Source organism: Rhipicephalus microplus, unplaced genomic scaffold (genome assembly GCF_043290135.1).
Source record: "Rhipicephalus microplus isolate Deutch F79 unplaced genomic scaffold, USDA_Rmic scaffold_65, whole genome shotgun sequence".
Classification (NCBI taxonomy): Eukaryota; Metazoa; Arthropoda; class Arachnida; order Ixodida; family Ixodidae; genus Rhipicephalus; species Rhipicephalus microplus.
Genome location: NW_027464638.1, coordinates 490,806 through 511,267, shown reverse-complemented (window position 1 = coordinate 511,267; position 20,462 = coordinate 490,806). Strand labels below are relative to the sequence as shown.

Here is a 20,462-nt window from a genome sequence, read left to right as displayed (position 1 = left end):
GGAACGACGAGAACACACACGATTAATTTTAACACGCCAGCGTTAATGAATACCCGACATTGGTAGCGTCGACCAAAGGAATGCAAAGAATAAATATCAGGTTCCCAGCTGAAATGGAACCAAAGCATTCTGCGTGGCAATGAACCATTTACCACAGAGATACGCCCGGTCTCTGAACTACTTTTCAAATAGACGCTAATATTTGTTAAACGTCAATAGTGGTTGCAGTGCTGCCTACCCAATTTTATAAACATTACATACGTACTCCTTTGATACAGCTGTCACGTCCGGTTAACATCAATTGTAGTTAGTTGCTATGTGCTGAAGTTGATTTATGCAGCAGTGTCTACGGCCAGCTCCCTCGCGAGCGTGAGCGTTCCATATGGGCTTCTGATGTTGCTAATACGCATGTTCCATTTATGCAAGTGAAAACAACTGGTTATATAAACATCTGCAACTCTTCAACATATATCTGTGCGAGCCACATTTGTACATATATTTAGCGTCATGTCATTACGTGTCGCTCAATAAAAAAAACTGCAACACGGTCACCTTCCAACCTCATGCTTCGCATAACGTCGATTCCCAGGTACGTGGGATCTGCCGAATTTTTCAATTTTATATCAACGCACGAGTTTAATTTTTACATAAGTAAAAATAAAACGTACAAACTTTATGACAACTAAATGACCACCATGACAAGATGTGTGTCTTCCCTTGGGATTTCTACTGATTTATGCCAAAGCTCAGGCGTAAGTAGTCATCATCATCAGCCTCACTACGCCTGATGATGATGATGACAATGGTGTAAGTAATAGAGGTTTTACAGTTAAATATGGTGTGCTCACGGTGTCCGCATAGTACGCGGCAGGCATGGTCGACCATTCGTTGCAGATCCTGCGGCCAGCGCTAATGCTGATGGTACCGGTGGCTGAAAGTCAGGATCACTTCTCTGGTGTCCCACGGCGCTGGGATTTCGTAGGCACCTCGAACGGGAGCTCTCTTCTCTGCTCTAGATCTAAATACGAAGAAACTGCATCATGTCACGCACCTCTTCTTGACGTGACCTTGGAGAAGCCCTGTCATTCGCCTCGGCCTCCTTCATACGTTGCCGGTATAGAACAGCGATGTCTTCGGGTAGCGATCGCATGAGAACACGCTGAAGTATAACCGCGTACTCTAACGCTTGAACTCCAAGCATATCCGAGGAGCTGGTGTGAAAGCATATTTCTTTGTAGAGTTCACGCAGCTGTGATGTGATGGAGGAACGGTCCACAGTAGCCATGGCAAGTAAGCTGTCGATGTGCTCGTCTACGAGGGCTGTATGACGGCCAAACCTCTCTTGGAGCACCTTTACAGCTACCGCGTATTTCGCTTGCTCCAGCCAAACACTTTCGATCGCACGTTTTGCTGGTCTAGTTACATACGACCTCAAATAAGCGAACTTTACAGTATCCGAAAGCTCGCGATTGTTGTGAGTCGTGGCTTTAAAATGCTCCCGGAAGCCGTGCTACGCGCGAAGATCCCCAGTGAAAATGGGTACCTGCAACTTCGGTAGAGCAACTCGCGGCAGCGATCGGGAACTTTCTTGAGCGGAGACTTCTTGAGGCTCGGTTGCTGCAGTTACTACAGGTGCATTGCTTTCAGCGGGCCTTGAAGCTGAGTTAAAAAGGTAGCGGACATGGCTGTCATGATGCGGATCTTGTCATGATATGAGAGAGCTGCCTTCAATTCCTCGTCATACTCGGCATCGTCGCCTATGGGGTCAGCAATTCTTTTGCTGAAATCTGCAAGTGTCGCGTCTTTGTCTTGAAGGTTATCCAAGATGACTTGCAGATCGGCCGGAGAAGGATTCCCAGCTTGTAGAGCTTCGGTCGCCGACGTGATGAGCCTTGTAGCGGCGGCTCGGACTATTCCTCTGCTGCGTCGCAGGTGGTTCTTCTTCGGTGCTGGACGTGTCTTCCTCGGGTTTCACGGCACCAAATTATGTAGAGGACAGAGAGACTGACGTGGTTGGTTGGTTGGTTATTCCTCAGAGTCCTGGTGCAACCCACCACGGGGGATCGGCCATAAAACGAAAGGTGTCTCATTTGTAAGATCGAATTGTTTTACCAGCCGAGTTATACCAAATTACCACGTATATACGAAATATACCAAATTTGGTATCACGTGGCGCGAATAGAGGGCGAAGGTAAATGACACGGCCCAACGGGATAATCACGTGCGCTCGGTATTGGTTTATAGATGGAACGCCGCTTCTTCTTTCTTTTCTTCTAGCGGCTCTATTCTAAGCACGCTTCACACGCGCACTGCGCCGCACCATCTTATTCTCTTTTTATCACTGTATTACTAGCATAAGTAAGTAGTCATAACATGAAAATCATGACAAGTATGCCATGAATGTCATGATTTACATTTCATTGTCTTGCTGTGCTCTTGCAGTGGTTTCGTTCACATGTAATATTTGAAAACTGGTATGGTATGACATTAGTGCATGGCGAACATAAGTGACAGACCCTAACGTGGAAATCATGACATGCATGTCATGTAAGTCATGGCTACATGCCACGCTCATTATTTATTTATTATTTCCAGGTACTGTTGGCCGATTGGGCCGTTACAGGGGTGGGGTAGAAAACTGACATAACAACCGTCATGTCATGCGTAAAAAAGAAATGCATAGCCGATACAAAAGGAATACATCACTATACTACGTTCTACGACTTACATGCTACATCACATACATCACAAAATACACTTCCCAATAATACATCCTACAACGTACATGAGACAAGTTACAGCAAATAGATTCATAGTCAAAAGATGACAGGCACACACACCAAAAACAGCAATCACCGTTTACGAAGATTCGCTTAGAAAATATTTCGTAACATTGTTTTCAAAATGTTCTGCAGTTTGAGAATCACGTATAGCATCGGGTAATACATTCCAGTCTTTTATTGTTCTAGGGAAAAAAGAGTATTCATATGTGTTCACACGACATTGAGGAACTAGATATTTTCTGAAGTGGTCACTTTGTAGACTCCGCACTTGACGGGGAATTAGGTACTGCTCTGCATCAAAGTTAAATGTATTTTGGGAAAGCAGAAACAAGAATTTAAGTCTGGCTATGCGACGGCGGTCCACGAGGGGCCGTAATGTAATTCTTGCAGCATCTGTGTAACAGAATATTTACGAGAATATTTTGAAAGAATAAATCTAGCCGCCCTTCTTTGTACCCGCTCGATGTTTTTAATTAATCCTTTTTGATAAGGGTCCCATATGATGCTTGCGTATTCCAGTGTAGGCCTTACTATTGTTAAGTACGCTGTTAACTTTACGGGGGCTGGAGCCAGTTTTAATTTGCGACGTAAGAACCATAACTTCTTTTCAGCAGTAGAGCAAATATTACTGATATGTTGGGTCCAGTTCGGGTCTTCAGATATTGTTACTCCTAAGTATTTACATCTGTTAACGGTAGCTAACGCAGTGGAACTTAGTTGATAATCAAAATTTTTGACGTGCTTTACTTTGTAACTCGCAAAACAACCGTTTTTTCTTTATTTATTTGCATTTTCCATGTTTCGCACCATTTCTCGATAGATGCCAAGGCATCGCTGAGTATTTTTTTTATCATTATGGTTGCATATTTCTCGATAAAGTAAACAATCATCGGCGAACAGTCTAACAGTAATATTTTGATTATTGTCGGAACAAATATCGTTAATATAAACGAGAAATAACACCGGTCCGAGTACGGACCCTTGAGGGACTCCAGATGTTACGTGTAAACGATCAGACTTGTAGCTGTTTATGTCCACATACTGCGTCCTACATGTCAGATATGAGCTGACCCATTCTACTACATTGTTATTTATGCCAATCTGCTTCAATGTCTTAATTAATTCGTTATGAGGAACCCTATCGAAGGCTTTTGCGAAATCAAGGCATATTGCATCAACCTGTCTTTCGTTATCTATTGCTTTTGAAAAGTCTTGGATGGTCTCAAGAAGCTGCGGTACGGTTGATATCTTTTGTCGGAAGCCGTGTTGGTTAGGATGTAGTAGTTTTGCATTTACTAGGTACTGATATATAGCTTTGGATATAACATGTTCGAGGAGTTTGCAGCAGACGCAGGTTAAGGAGATTGGCCGGTAATTTTCTATATTCTACTTGTCTCCGGTTTTGTGTACCGGGACCACTTTTGTTACAAGCCAGTCGTCTGGGACCCGTTTTTGTTGCAAGGAGACATTAAAGATTATTTCCAAGTATCGGGCAACCCATTCAGCGTATCTACGCAAGAAAGCATTTGGAACTCCATCCGGACCAACAGATTTCTCATGATGCGCTCAAGGTTGTTTCACTAGCTTCACATATACCAAATTTGGTGTTACGTGACACCAATGGAGGACGAAGGTTTATGACTGGTGAAAACATGACAATATTGACATGTGTGTTATGTAAAAACATGACAATGCACCACGCTCATAATGCGCTCACAACCGTTTCACTACCTTTACATATGTAAAATTTGGTATTACGTGATGTGAAAGAATAACGAAGGTAAACGACACGTCTAAGCACGATAATCATGACATGCGTGTCATGTAAAATACGACATGCTACGCTCACAGTTCACTCACAGCCATTTGGCTAGCTCCACATATTCGTAATTTGGTATCACGGGGCCCGAATAGACGACGAAGGTTAATGAAGCGTCCGAACAAAATAATCATGACATTGAAATAATGTACGGCATAATTTACGACTGCCTCGTAGCGTTCAGCTGATTTTCAAGTGACATATGAACCTTAATCAATAGCGCTTTGCATATCATCGATTCCCACTTTACGTGGGATCTTCCATTTTTTGTCGTTTCTTCTGTTCTCTAAACATTTTGGTGAAGAAGTAAGTTATCATGGGGCATCAACTAGCTCGAACCCATATTTTTAAATTAATAAATTGGACTGTAATGCGCCTTATTAAAAAAAAAACCCGAGTTGAATGTTTCCGCGGCTTTATTAAGTTGTGTAGCCCGATCCCATCTTGTTAACGTAACTATATATGACATTAATATGCATGTTCCCAGGTACCCGAAGACTTCCTCCGTGCTTTCATTCGCTGTGGCACTTTTCTGCTGCGGCTTGACTGCGTACCAGATATACAAGTGGGGAGTCACATACTCCGTGACGGTTGGAACAGCGGATATTAGGTAAGCCTGCGGTGACTGAATGAACCCTGCCGGCAAGAGGGTGAACAGAGTGGAAGTGGGAGGCTTCTCGTTTTGAAAGGGGGTGACGTGAGTGGAGGCGTGTAAGTGCATATATTCTTTTACGGGTAACTGAACTAGCTTGCAACTGGCAGTAGCCGCAGTGTTTGAAGAAAGCGCAACGGTATATACACAGCATAATTCGACTAGATGCATTTTGCATGCCCAAAAGTGACCTCCACCGCCGCTTAGGCACAGGGACGAGCCATCGAACTCTGTACTGGCACCAAACAAAGCTACTCCTCCTCTCAAAGCGCTACGTGCTCAGCATGATGTTCAGCATCGCCAAGTGTGACTGGATGTGGCAGTGGTTATCCTTAGTATTATTGTATTAGGTGATATTAGAGATTTGACCGGAGTGAAAGTCCATTGCGCATTCACTTTCAGGGCATTCGCTTTAATCTGTAAATGGGCCAGGGAAGTTGAAGCAGGTTTGTATGAGGCTGCCATTCGGAGAATGAACAATTAGAAAGGAAAAATTGACATCTATGTAAAAGTAATTCGCTCCTACAGAGTAGACTCTATAATGATATTTATAACACTTCGCATATAAAATAATTAAGTTATCTTTTCCCGGTCGCATTGCTGGCCTCTGGTGAGGAAGCTTGTTGGTTGACAGCAGCGTTCAAGTGGTGGTAGGCCATTCGATCTCTGTCATAACAATAATTGTTTTTAAACTGCAAAGCTTGTGTTAAGAATTTGGATTGGTTTCTTGTTTAGCCTCATGCATGTTCGTACACAAGAGCTGGATCTTAGGCGAATGAAGATTCGCAACTGACGAGAGCAGATGTGCGAACTTGTAGTGTAGCAGCTTGACAGGGTTTTCCTGGCGCCATTAAAAAAAAATCCGCCTAGCAATGTGTACTTCTAAAAATAAATCGGACAAAAGAAAACGCGTGCGTCCTTGCGGACATTTTCTTGTTCATATTCTTACCTGCGGTAAGAAAACGTATTGAAGTTGCCACTGACTTCCAGTATTTGATATTTACACAGCCTGGGATTGCTTCAATCAAGCGTCGAAAAACTTGGCCGCGGTATACTTCATAGATCATGAAGCATGAATAAGTTCAAGCAATGGTTGCGGGTGATATCACTTATTTTTTGCTAATAGGTGGCTAGAAGTGTCAAGTCAATTTATAAAAACACTTGACACGTACAATGGTTGTTAACCATATTGTTTTACTTTCTGTGTAGTCAAATTGAAATTGCAATAAAGCACTAGTTGGACGGACGCCAGTAAACTAAATTTTACACTAGATTTACAATCCCGCTGTAATACCAATCGAACGAGACTTACAATGCGCAGCTGAAGCAAGCGGAAACTATATAGGAAAAAATCATCACAAAAAGCTTCTATGAAAGTTTTTCGTTCTGTATAGTCGATATTCGGCTTTTTCACGAATGGCGAGAACGGCGCGTAGAGCAAGTGGCGCGTGAACTGATAGTTAATGAGTCGTCGTCACTTATACGGGAGCTACGTTAAGGAACGAGTGGCTTGCGCCTAACGCGTACCTTCATTAACAATGACAAATAATGCGCTGTCTTCAGTTACGCGATAACACACACACACAAACACACACACACACACACACACACACACACACACACACACACACACACACACACACACACACACACACACACACACACACACACACACACACACACACACACACACACACACACACACACACACACACTGGCATTTGAAGTCGCTGTTGCTGCACCCTCGCATGTCACAAAACGCATGAACCGTGCCACAGTTTCACCATTCTTTAGTGCCGTTTTACGACTACGCATGGTGTACAGCGATGAGCAATGTTAGGGTGAACACGCGAGTGCGTGGTCGACGGCACTGCCAGCACCGCGTGACAACCATCGTTGGAAACATTGCAAAAGCGCAACATGTGCTCTGCGATACACTCTTTCCACCACGCATCCCTTCAAGTATGCGCTCGTTCTTCTTCGGCTAACCGTAAGCTGGTGCGTCATGCATTTTAAGGACCATCTGGATTAAGATTTGGTGCATAAATGCAAAAATGAGTATAAAACAATTTACACCTAAAATATTTATTGAAGAAAACTGCAAAGAAGGAAATAACTTAAAATGCCGGATGCATCAGTTTAGCAGATAAGCATGCGGCTAGCAGACGACGAACAAGCGAATGGATGAAGTGTTGCGCACGGTGGAAAGAGTGCCTTGCAGAGCACATGCCTATAGCATGTGCAAAGTTTACAAGAATAGCTGTTATGCGGCACTGACAGTGCCATTGGCCACGCGCTCACGTGATCACTCTACCAGTGCTCATCGGTGTGCTTTCGTGTGGTATTCTGGTATAGCCTGACACGCTAAAGTTCTATTTTGACCTCAGTGCGAAGGCTAGGCTGCGTACTATCTTTAAGTAACAAGCTCTTCATTTCATTGTTCTTAGCAATTTGAAGCGTCGTTTGCAAAATAAATCAGCACTAAAGACAGGACGAAAGACAGTGCAACCAGACCAGTGCTGCACTGAAAACCGAAATTTAGTCGACGGCCCCACCACGGTGGTCTAGTGGCTAAGGTACTCGGCTGCTGACCCGCAGGTCACGGGATGAAATCCCGGCTGCGGCGGCTGCATTTCCGATGGAGGCGGAAATGTTGTAGGCCCGTGTGCTCAGATTTGTGTGCACGTTAAAGAACTCTGGGTGGTCGAAATTTCCGGAGCCTTCCACTACGGCGTCTCTCATATTCATATGGTGGTTTTGCGACGTTAAACCCCACATATCAGTATCATCATAATAATCATCATCATCTTCATTGAAATTTATTCGACGAAAGTGCGTTATATTAGCGGCACATGTCCCCACCATCAATAGGCCACACGCACAAAAACCAGCAATTGCAACAATCAGGAACGTTATCTCTTAACAAAACCAGAACTGGCACAAAGCTACCGGTACAGCATGCGTAGATTATACAAACGTGCTTGACAAATGTCGAATCACACTAAAAGACACGCTATCACAGTTCAACATGTTTTTGATATGTGGGGTTGAACGTCTCAAAAGCACCATATGAATATGAGAGACGACGTAGTGGAGGGCTCCGGAAATTTTGTGTACCTGAGGTTTTTTAACATGCACCCAAATTTGAACACACAGACCTACAGCGATTCCGCCACCATAAAAATAGTTCAACATGGTACTTCACACATACAGCTTTCGTTAAGACACTGCATCGCGCATGCTCCCCACAATCACCACAGAAAACATAGAGATAAAGGCGACTAAAATGCAGCAGCTGGTTAAACACGATGAACTCACAGCAAAACTGGAAGAACGAGGATGCTCAATACATGAGATAATCAACAAATAAAACTGAGCCCTGTTTAATTGAAGCTAAATTTTAAAGGTTACTCATACATGGCCTTTCAAAAATGCCATCTCATCTTTGGAGAGAAAAATGGAAGGCTCACTGATACATCGACCGCCACCTATGTTGATAAGAAACGCCTGCGTTATTTCTTTCTCCAATTTTTCGCTCACTCATTTTTGAACCCTGCCTTTTTTTGAGCTCTCGTGCCCAACCTCACCTGTGACAGTGGTCTGTCAGGTGCTATCTCGAATCATTTTGCACATTCAACCTATGTTCTCGTGCCCTGTCAGTGAAACATCGGCCTCCATTTGGCCGATGTATATACGCCCGCAGCAAAGTGTAATTTCATAAATGACATAAGACTGGCAATCATTGAGCTTGATTCTGTGCTTCTCACGCAACTGAGGCATCCTGTCCATTAGAAAACACAGTTTGGATACTGAGGGGCAAAAAAAAAACTACAACATTGACTGGGTATCTTGATGCTACATTGTTTTCTTTTGTGATAATTTATTTAGGTACTAGATGGTCTGTACTCTCTTTTTTTCTTGTTGTGCATTTTAAGAGGGTGTTCTATTGTATGCAGCAACTTCTCACACAGGGAAGCAATTGCTAACGCCGGTATTCTGAACGCAAAAGATGCGTACTTTTGGAGGAAAAAGTTGGTTGCACAGATGGCGTAGAAGAGTTTTTGAACGACACGCCAAGACAAGTTACAGCGACCCCTCTTTTTATAGCTTTAGAAGGAACGCTATCATACTGAAGAAACCCTTCTGCAGAGCACAGATTGTATATATAGCAGATACAAGCTTCATGCAAATGCAAGGATACATTTAAAACCTGAAGGACGTCATTTTCTGGTTTCTCAAAAGTAAAGCGTAATCCGCTGTCATAGAACTTGAAAGGACTGATTACATCATCAATACAATCGTCCAGAGCAGACATAGGAATATCTTTTCGTACTACTAAGACAGTGCTGGGTTTCATTTGTTGATTATTTTCTGTGTGACATAGCACCCCCATCCTTAGGGCTTGCTCTGGGTTCGTCGTCTTTAACCTTCTTCCACGTTTCAGTCGTCTTAGTATCTTGTGTTCTGTGGTTATTAGGAGGAGCATGCGCGATGCTGTGTCTTTACCAGAGCTTAATGTGCGCATTAACACGTTAAATTTTGATTGTGCGCCTTTCAGCGTGACCCGACGATTGCCATGCACGTCTTTGTAACCTATACATGCTGTTCAGGTTTTGTAAAAACCGCGCATCAGTACCGTTTTTGTCAAGAGAGAGCGTTCATAAATGTTGCTATTATTGGTTTTCGTGCTTGTAACCTCTTGATGGTGGTCACCAAGTGGCCCTTTCAATAAATAAATGTCAGTTTGTAGTGCAGAACTGGTCCTGAACCTCTCCACGAAACAGAGAATCTTGCCTAAAGTTCTTGCACTTTTGCCAATCTGACGAAATGTGAAACCATTTTATGAATTCAACGAGCTGAAGAAGACGGAGCTGAATTCCTTTTGTACTCTTTATACCCCGCTGCTACAGATATGCGTGTAAGCATCGGAACCACGTGGTGTCGTTACTACCTACGTTATGTGACACGGACCTTGCTCGCAATTACCACCTACCTACGATAATTTGTGAATGATAGATCTTACTGTACTGTTCATTCTAGAAGGCTTTGTGTGGAAGCGTGGACGAAAGAAAAACGTCAAAACATCAGAAACGCCGGCGTGTCTGATGTCTCAATTTTTTCTTCTGTCGGTATTTGCACGCCCAATTTTTTTAATGAGTACTTACCAACTAGCTCAACTTTCCGGTATTTTAAACATTGCTGCACATCGACTTTGGTAATGACTATTCCATTATTAAGGCCTCTGCACTCATACACGTGATAATCATATTCGTCCTTGCATGGAGGAAGGAGTATAGAGGAGAGGCTGTTACGTCACATTTTGTGAAGCCGAAAGTGGGGAAGAGTAGAGGGCTTCTCCTCGCAAAGTTGGCCACAGTCACGGTGGTCACAGTTCAGAGCACTCGCACATGCGAAAATGGCGCCGGTGAGAGGGAGGCAAGCCTATAGCGAGCCGGTGTCAGACGTGCCGGGTAGCAGTGCCCATTTGATAGACGAGCTGCAAAAGCGAAACCTTTGTGCCGGTTAAGACAAAACGTGCTGTGATAACCGCTTGTTAAGCGCCTGCAGCGTGTGCCACTCGCAGCCTCATTACGCGCCATATTGTGGATCGGCAGTAAACTTGCAGCTTTGCACCTCGTGTTTAATCCACTGAAGGTAAACGATCAATGGTGAGAATCGGCTGGATAATCGCCACAGGCAGGCTGTTTTCTTCTGAAGGTACGGTAAGTTCATGGTACGGAATATAATGTAAGGGCGAAATCTTATTTTCTCTTGCTACTTAGCAATTTGAAGCGTCTCCGAATCATTCTTTGCCAGTGTGTGTCATGATATACGTGCACATAAGCAGCAACGCGGGTCGGCTGGGTGCGACGATAAAAAAAAACCAAAAAAAACTTGGTCACAGATGAGGTTACTGCCCTCAAAGCGTCAGTTGAATACAATTATTCAACTATTAAATAACCTTTGTGTGTCTAGAACACCTGTAATTTTCCACTCAGCAAGCTCCAGTGAGCCCACTGGGCAAAGCTTTCCGACAGTTGTGACCGTCGCACACGGGAACCGGTCACCGCCGGCTTTCGCATTATAGAAGCCGCAGGCGCTACCGTTCTCGTCTTGGATTTCTCGCCTTTTATCGCTGAGGCACGGAATAGCACCGTGTTGAAGGAAAACAGCGAAGCTGCGGCGTCAATCATTCTGGGAGAAGTGGTCGCGAGCTCTGAAAACAACTGCTTTCGAACGCAAGCGATGTGAACTAAACTCGCTACCGTGAAGACCATCGCTCACTGTATAGGCTTCTAATACATTGCACCATCTTTGAAGTGCAACAACTGCATAAAAAGGCACATTAGAAACTCTAGCCGGCTTTCAACAACAACGTGGTCGTATGAGTGGTGATGCAGACAACACGAGACGACGGCGTAACCAAGGAATCCCACTACTCTCCTGCAAAAGCACGCGACTTCAGCCACACTTTTTCCTCTGCAGCTCGGATAGCGAGAGCTTCTCCTTGGCCTTCCTTCCCCCATGCGTCCTGGCCTGCTTGACAAGAACACACTTTATGCCTGCTCGCAACACGGAACGAAAAGTCAATGTACCAAAGCCTGTCGTTCAATCCTTGACCATCATTCGAAACTGAGCCGCTTAAAGCATACAAGGCCAAGGTATCACAGCACACGGTAAATAGAAAAAAAACGTTATAAATGACGTTATAGCGCTGGAAAAACATGACGGGAAAGACGATAGGACGTGCTAAAACTGTCGACAGGACTTTTTTTAAGAGTAAATTATTTATATTGACACCACAGGGAATATACAGAAAAAAATCAGGGGATGCTAAAGCTTCGCCGTTAGGAGTTGAGCACGATAGGGATATTCTCTTATAGTAGTACGTACCTCAGAAATTTAGTACATGAAGCGTTTTCTAACTTGCTATGCACCCATTACATGACCTTAAGGAAACAGGTTCAGAACGTGAGTGCCTGCTGTTGTGGGTTACTGGCTTTAAACCACGGAGTCATTACGATAATCACATGTTGTTCCGTACAATCGCATTGGGCGCTTGTACTAAAAATTATAACTGCAAGATTTCATGTTATATTGTGAAGCATGTATACAGGATGCGTGTGTTTGTAAAGCATGAGGCACTTTCACTGCATTTCCAAGCAGAGGAGGTTAATTTTCACGCATTCACATGAAGACGTGTGTCCGTGTGGTAGAACATCCGCTTGCCATGTAATCTACCCGGGTTCGATCCCCAATATTCTCCAGGAGTTTATGTTAATTATTTTATTTGCATTGTTGTCAGTTTTTTCGGTCACGCATAAGATGATGTTTCGCTCACAACCAACGACGTGAGCACCAAAGTGCTGTGACTACAAAGTGTTGTGTAAAATGATGTGGGGTACTTAGTAAAGAAAAAAAATTGCGTAGATTCCGTGTTAAGTGTATTACATTTACCCAAATATATCTGTGGCATTTGGGAGAAAAGACGTTGCTATTACGCGATAACTCACACGTAGGGTAGACGGTGAAGTTATAGTGTATTTTTAACGGAAAATGTATAGTTCTACGCAATTGTTTGGCACTCGAAAACTATGTATATGACCGAATTGATTCAGAATTCACCGCACACACCACATGAGAGAAAGAGAGAGAAAGGTAGAGGAAAGGCCGTGAGGTTTACCAGGTAGACATATGATTGGCTACCCGGTATTTGATCACACTATGTGCCTGAAAGAAATACTTCACGAAATATTCCTTAGGGCGCATTTGTTTGCAGATGTAAACGAGAGGGTAAGCTTGGGCTGCTGTCTCGTCAGTGTAAACCGGAGGCAAAAAGAGCCTCAATTAAGGAAAGGAGCAAAATTCTCGTTGGAAGTGCAAGAGTAAATATCTTTTATTAAATCAATATTTAAAACGCCTATATTTGATGAATCAATCAAAAAATAAAAGGATTATTAGGTTTATTTACGTTGCAAGGTAGAGCATGAGTGAAGTCCAGTACGTTTTTTAGGATTATGCTGCTGAGGGCCTTGCCTGTATGCATTAACCTTTCCGTAATTTAACTGTGAGAACTTGGAGTCTTACCCTGATTTCGTGAGCAGATTGCAAATAATTTGCGTAATTCAAGAACGAAGGTGCTACTTATGCAATCTGGATAATTCGGAAAATATGAATTAGTGAACTCTTCCAAGTAATTTTTGGCAACACGTAATACGCATGATGTCATAAATATAACGGGCTCAAACTTACAGAAACACGAATGCAACCAACTGAAAATAGTATTAAATAATTTAGGTTAATCTCATGACGAAGATAGACATTCCAACATCACTGTTGCAATAACATTTTAAATTCAAGCAGCATTAATTGAGCTCACCGTATTCACGAGTCTGGTAAAATATAGGGTGGTGAAGCGACAACACCTTGCGCTTGTAAAAAGTAGAAAGGTGCATTGAAGTTAAATGAAAGGGTGCCTGTCATCTGACGAACAGAGAGCGTTTTCTTGACGGCGGTACGTAGATGCAGCGTTTTTAAAACACCATAATCTGTTTTGATCGTCAGCAGTGTCGGACCACAAGTACACACGATTGACTTGAGCACCGATATGTTGAATGTAATAGCTACTAGCTGTATTATTTGCTATCGTGCCTATGTGATTCCTCACTGCAGATAAAACGTGATGTAGGAAATACGACCTTCTCATGCTCCCTGGAGTGACGTTGGGGCCACAATGTTTTTGTGAGCACCCGAACAGCAATTCTAAAATAAAAAAAACGGCTTGAATATATGTACAACCATGCTCTTTCGGACAACAACAAACACTTTCCTTAAAATTCAACTACGCGTTTTGCTTGGTCCTTCGAATAATAATAATAATAATAATAATAATAATAATAATAATAATAATAATAATAATAATAATAATAATAATAATAATAATAATAATAATAATAATAATAATAATAATAATAATAATAATAATAATAATAATAATAATAATAATATCATCTGCTGTTTCACTTCCAAAACCCACGATGAGAGACGCCGTAGTGGAGAGCTCCAGAAATTTGGACCATCGGGTTCTTTAACGTGCGCTGACTTCACACAGTACACGGGCCTCTACCTTTCCGACTTCACTGGAATGTGACCGCCGCGGTCAGCAGCTGAGCACCGAAGCCACTACGCCACTGCAGCAGACGTCCTTCTCAGTATGCATTCAGAAATGCTGCTTCGTAATGTTCCGTCCCGAACGGGGATATCAAATATACTGCGCGTGCGGAAATACTCTGTCTTTGTGCGTTGTCAGGCGGCGACAGTTTCCTTTCGCTTTGATGAGAGCCCTACGATGACTTGGGTGATTAGCGCAGAGAGGCCATGTCCGCAGCTTTTGCAATTAGCAGGTTTATCCATGGAAATTACAGAGGACGAGAGATTAGGAACTTGCAACACCAGTATAAAAGACCCAAGAAAACAAAAATATTTCAATAGTCTTTGTTCATTTTTTTCATGAAGTAGCATTGCACGTGTCGCTCGTTTTATTGTAGAGCGATCAGGTAACCTGCTCTCAGATGGGTAGGTCAATTATAAAAGTCGCAGTGTTACCTGAGTCAGTGAATCCATGCATGCTACTGCTACAAAGGGCGAAGAAAAGCTCAAGTTGCGTCTCCAAACACAGCTAGTCACATACAGCAATGCTTATTACAATTTTTCTATTGACTCAGGTTAGTGACGTGTGAAGGCATGAGATGTATCGAATTAGATTGTCATGAAAAAGTAACTTTCGGCCAGTAAGGTTTATTTTGACCAAACAAAAGGAAATCTCGACCATGACAGTCGCATTTCAATGGAGTCGACCTGGTACAGGCTCTTTTACTGTGCGAACTCAGCGCACGTTCAAGAACTCCAGACGGTCAACTTTTCCGCAACCCTCCACTACAGCGTCTCTCATAATCATATTGTGTTTTTTTTTTTCGGAAGTTAAATGGCAGCATTGCATGATAGTGTAATGTTAGGTTAGTTACTAACATATTGTTATTAGGAAATTCTTATTCGTTTTTGCGCTTCACACGCAGCACATTTACTTTCTTAGTGGACGATTATGGGGCCACCACGAACTATTTTTCAATTACAGCGTTTCTTTCCCACTTTTTTTTCACTGTTACTTTGTTTTACAGAATGAACCCACACAGAAAAAAAGGAGTGCTGTTTGTGTTTATCACTAGACTGATGCCGCTGGTGAACAGCTACAACTTGCTGAGTTTAACTGAAAGTCTGTGAAGCTGAACACACCAGTCAACTTTTGAAGGAGGTGATGCCAATACCAATACACTCAGCCCGCGTCATGAGGCTGTCTTTTCATAACCGGAAAGCAAATATTAGAAAGGCCCAAGGCAGAGAGGCAGATAGTATACAGGATGAGAAAAGGGGGATGACTAAAGCACAGCCATATTATTATTAGTAGTCTAAAGAGATGCCCGCCACGTGGACAGCCCAACATACTTCATGAAGCAGACTGTTTGCTTCCTTATGTGTTGCTGGACAAGGTCACGGCTTAGCTTCCAGATGGCAACGCGAAGGTGAATTGCAATTGTTTGACACCGAAGGCCAGCTTTTCCTTGTTTTAGCGGCAAGAGGCACTTTCCTGTAGATAATACGTTTATGCTTCGAGTGGTATATGCTATCGATGCTGACTAGGTTCAAGCCATTTCTTTATATTGTTTAGATTCGGAAATGAGATCCGTGAAGTACCATTTAGCTCTCATCTTTCCTGCCACGACGTCCACGCAGCAGACTACCGTTCAATTACCGCGATGACGAAGGCTTCCTTGTAATTTTAATTCGATATAAACGAAATTGTCTGCCACTGTCGCTCTTGTCTCTCTCTCTCTGAAAAACACCAATATTGGCTTTTACCATCTCTAACCTTAAGATTTAAATGGAAAGAGAAACATTACAAACCACTTTTTTCTCTGAGAATTCCATGCACTGGTGGAAAACTAAACTGCAGAGTTTATTGTTTAGAAATCACATGACAGAAATCCGATGTCGGAGAATTGATCGTAAAGGCGAGTTTCAGCCTAAAGTTCTCACGGTTACACGAGGCCGCCATTGTGGCCTGCGGTTGTGGGGTAGTATGACATACGGCTAACTACAACGAGGCTGTACTCAAGAGTGACCAATACAGTGCAGTATACTTTGTTACTGTCTGAAACTGTGCTTAAATGACGTAATTGGTCATGAAGGAAAGAAGTGGAAAGCTACGGGCTCGTTTTTTTTTTCTTTGTTAGACTCGAAATAATTAGAACTCACAGACAATAGACAGAAAGAAAAAGAGGTGCAGGGAAAAGCTTGAAAGTTAACCAAGTACATCTCCGGTTTGCACCATGCACTGGGCAAAGGTATAAAGGGTGAAAGAATAGAAGAAAAGAATCAAAGATTTTCATTGACATTTCTTCCTTCACGTTAACACAACAATTACTAATAATAAAACCTTTAATACTTTCCTTGGTAACACTGTCTGTTAGTTCTCATAAGTAATTATTTGTGATGTGATGTTATTTTCTTCATGACAAGTTTCTCTCGTGAATAATATTTTGTGCCCTTCGACGTGATGTTTTTTTTTGTATATGATAATTTGTTTCTATGACATGTTATTCGCTTGATCTCTTGTTTTGTTTGCCCTTTCTGAAATCAATTTTCAGCATTGTTCAAAGCGGCTGACGCATATCAGATATGCATTATATGAACACATTTCGGATTCATAACCTTAGAGTACTTTTTTGTTTTGTTATTTCTCTTTATTTCTACAGATATTTTCTTGCGATGTGGCTTTCTTGTTAAAAGCTGCGATATTCAGACATTGGATTGTCCAGCAGCAAAATCTTATTTTTCTGCAGTCATTAAACAACATCTATGACATTGTGTTTCCCATGATGATGTTTGATGTTTTATGGCGCAAGGGCCATTTCATGGACAAAGAGCGCCAGTTCATCTTAATACTATGTTTTCCATCAGTTTAAACATTGTAAATAGGAAAACAATATATTATCACAGTTTCACTGCACAAAAGTAAAAAACGTTGCTCAAGTTTAACTCTGCCCGACAAACACAGCGAAGTATGTTCAGCAGGTCATAAATATAGCCAAATTCAGAGAACTAGAATGCTATATTATTTTTGTGGAGCAGAGTGCTACCCGGGCTATGCTTCATAAATTCATAGTTATGGTGAATTGAATTTCGAGGTCCGGAGTGGCCGCCGGAAATCTGGAGTGAGCACTCGGATTGTACCAAGCCAAATCTGCCAGTGAAACAAGTGAATTCTCCGCGTGAGGTCATCCCAGTAGTTTTTATGCATACGCCAAGTAAAACCGGGGTCGAAACTTCTTCGACGTAGCCGATGGTTTTCGGGCGTACGCACAAAGAGTCAGGGAACATCATAATATAGAGAGCGTACAATTCGTCGTCTCGTCACTGTTGTCACAATACTGTCAGATTGTGTTATCTTGTTATCAACCAGGGCAAGAAGTGAACAAGCAGATCATTTAGCACTGTGAAATGACGTAATTTTCGGAAGGTAGACAGGTGCGCAGGGTGACTAAACACCACCTCGATAAAGTGCTGTGGACAGTCGAGGTGCCCAACTGCACCGGAATTGATGAGACCGAGCTGCCAGAGTTCTGGTGAAACCCGCTACTGCAAGACGAAGCTGCGTGGAATACTCTATCGTGCACCGAGTTAACTAATCTGGACCAAGCAGTAAAAACGCAATGAATCAAGCAATAGTATGCAGAATGCAACATCACCATTAGTGAGATTGCCTACCAACGCTGGATATGTTCAGAGAAGAAAGGCACTACAGTGATTCTAGCACATCATGCTATATACGGTCAAGGATTAATGAAAAGCGCAAGCCATTGAAACTTTTCATCTTCCTCGGTGTTCTCGATTAAACGTGCGTGCAGTAGTTTTGAGTAAGGGTTACGAACGACTTGACCGCGAAGACGTGTAAACAGGATTCTTATGAGGCGCATTAAGCGGTACCACTGCGCTCATCGGTCGACATATGCACATATTATCACCTGATGTCATCTTCTCTACTTCGCAGCCTCAGCCTATCCCACCTGGAGTACATTTACGTGAGGCCGTTCTGCCATGTCGTGTCCTATGTGGCTGGTATATTTGCCGGATACCTGTCGGTCTGCCACGGATCAGTGCCTTTTGGGCGCGTAAGATATTTTTTATTTCTCACTTGAACATTTCAAACTTCTCTCCCCCCTCAGCCCTCATTCGAATTGGCAACTCTATAATGCTGATTAGATCTATTTAAAATATTCTAGCCTACTAACTGTAAAGAAGGGCTCAAACACGCAATCATAGCATAGTCAATGCTGTTTACCATCCCTATTCAGAAACATTTTCAGGGATACATTGTGGTATGAAGCAAAATAAGTCTCATAGTGAAATAAATGCACATTTGAATAATCCCGTCCTGGCGGGGTGCACAATGCTTAAACAGTATGTTGGTCGTACGCTGGGAGCATTCTGACATTTACCAATTACCAAATAACTATTTACGAAAGTTTTACTGGACCCTGATATGTCAGTAAGGGTTGAGTCGTTTTTCTATCCGATTTTGTTGAGCACTCCCATTCGGCATATATTTAGAACTAATAGGGCCCCTTGGATGTACGCTTGTGTGCACGTTTCATATTGATCGATGTGATAAGGCTGGAAACAATGTTACTCCCAATATTTCCTTGATTTTTCTTAAGATTCATGTTATTTGTGAATGAATCTCGAAATGCTGTTAATATAGGTAATACTGTTATTTTTTTCGTCCGATACATCTTGAGCGTTCTATTTCACGGGTGGCTGCGGGGCCCAGTGGTTCCAGGTAGCACAGTGGATGCTATCGTTGGCTCTGCTGCTATTCGTCATGTTCGTGACGGTTCCATGGAATGAAGGCAAATTGCCGAGTGCTCCCGTGAATGCTCTCTATGGTGGATTCCATCGACTACTCTGGAGCGTCGCTTTGATGTGGCCTTGCTACGCCAGTGCCACCGGACGGGGAGGTATGCCACAATACTACGGCTTTCAATGCATTTTTTCAGGCTTTATTGTTACTGCTGTTGTATCGACACTTCATGCCTTCTTTCGTACTTGCTGTTGCCGTGAGGTTACGTGTAAAGTTCAAATTATTGACATGAGCCAACGCGTCGTGCGTTCTATGTGCGAGTGAGAGCGTGCAAGGGCAGGCGGCGATGGCGGCTCGAAACGTGAGGTCATATGAAGTAAAAATGTTTGGCTGAAAGCAATGAGACCAAGTGCATCTACATAAACGTGCACATGAGCTGAACAAAATTACAGGACTGTTCCTTTAAAAAACTATGGTGGTTATAGAGCATTCCAATTTTGAGGACTCCGGAATTTTATCTCTGACGTAGAGTGCCCTAACCACAAAACCAAAGCGCAGTGTACAACCAATCTTTTATTTGGCCTTCATCTCGGTTCAGTCTCTGTCGCCAATATTGAGCCTGCGGTCATTTCCCCTGAAGCATAACTGAGCAGTACAGCAGAGTCGAAATAACTTCTCTGTGAAGCTTACTACATATCGGTGCATGAGAAGTATACAAAATATTAATTCCAACGTGGCATACGGCCTTAATAGTACTAAGCAGAAGTCTGCGTAAAATGCAACTTTTGCAATCATGCAAACTGTGCGTATTCAAGCTATTTCGAAATAAATACCGTTATATATTGTTAATTCATGCAAGGACAGCTGAAAGAGAATCGTAAATTCAACGTAGGAAATAGAATTGGTTTGGTTGCCTTTACGGCCTTTTTTCATGAATGCTCAATGCGTGATGTTCGAGATACTTCATCTACAAGAAAATGAAAAGTCTACTTCTTCTTAAGCGCTGCAGGGAAATAGGACCACAAGTTTGTCTCGATACGAAGATCTATCATTAAAAGATCTCTTTCCTCATTAATTTTTTCCCAATCGACCTCACTTGGACTACGCCTCACTATGATTTTACTCGAACAGAGTCACTACGACCTAAATTCACGGACACTTTACTCAGCCGGACTTACTCAGAAGCAAACTCGCGGCTTTATCTTTGTTTAAGTGAGTCTGAGTTAGTCGACTCATGATTCCGTTAGCGTACAATTAGTATTTTCAGTCATATATGCGTAAATTCTCTCT

The 20,462-nt window shown here is 42.6% G+C and overlaps 1 protein-coding gene across 2 annotated transcripts in view; it reads left to right on the top strand.

Moving 5' to 3' along the window:
* LOC119161373 (nose resistant to fluoxetine protein 6) overlaps positions 1–20,462 on the top strand; it is an 82,905-nt gene that overhangs the window by 57,198 nt on the left and 5,245 nt on the right. For both annotated transcript variants that reach the window (XM_037413814.2, XM_037413813.2), the window contains exons 11-13: positions 5,090–5,212; positions 18,363–18,483; positions 19,143–19,329. In XM_037413814.2, the coding sequence (XP_037269711.2) occupies positions 5,090–5,212; positions 18,363–18,483; positions 19,143–19,329 (431 nt within the window). The remainder of the gene's footprint in view (positions 1–5,089; positions 5,213–18,362; positions 18,484–19,142; positions 19,330–20,462) is intronic.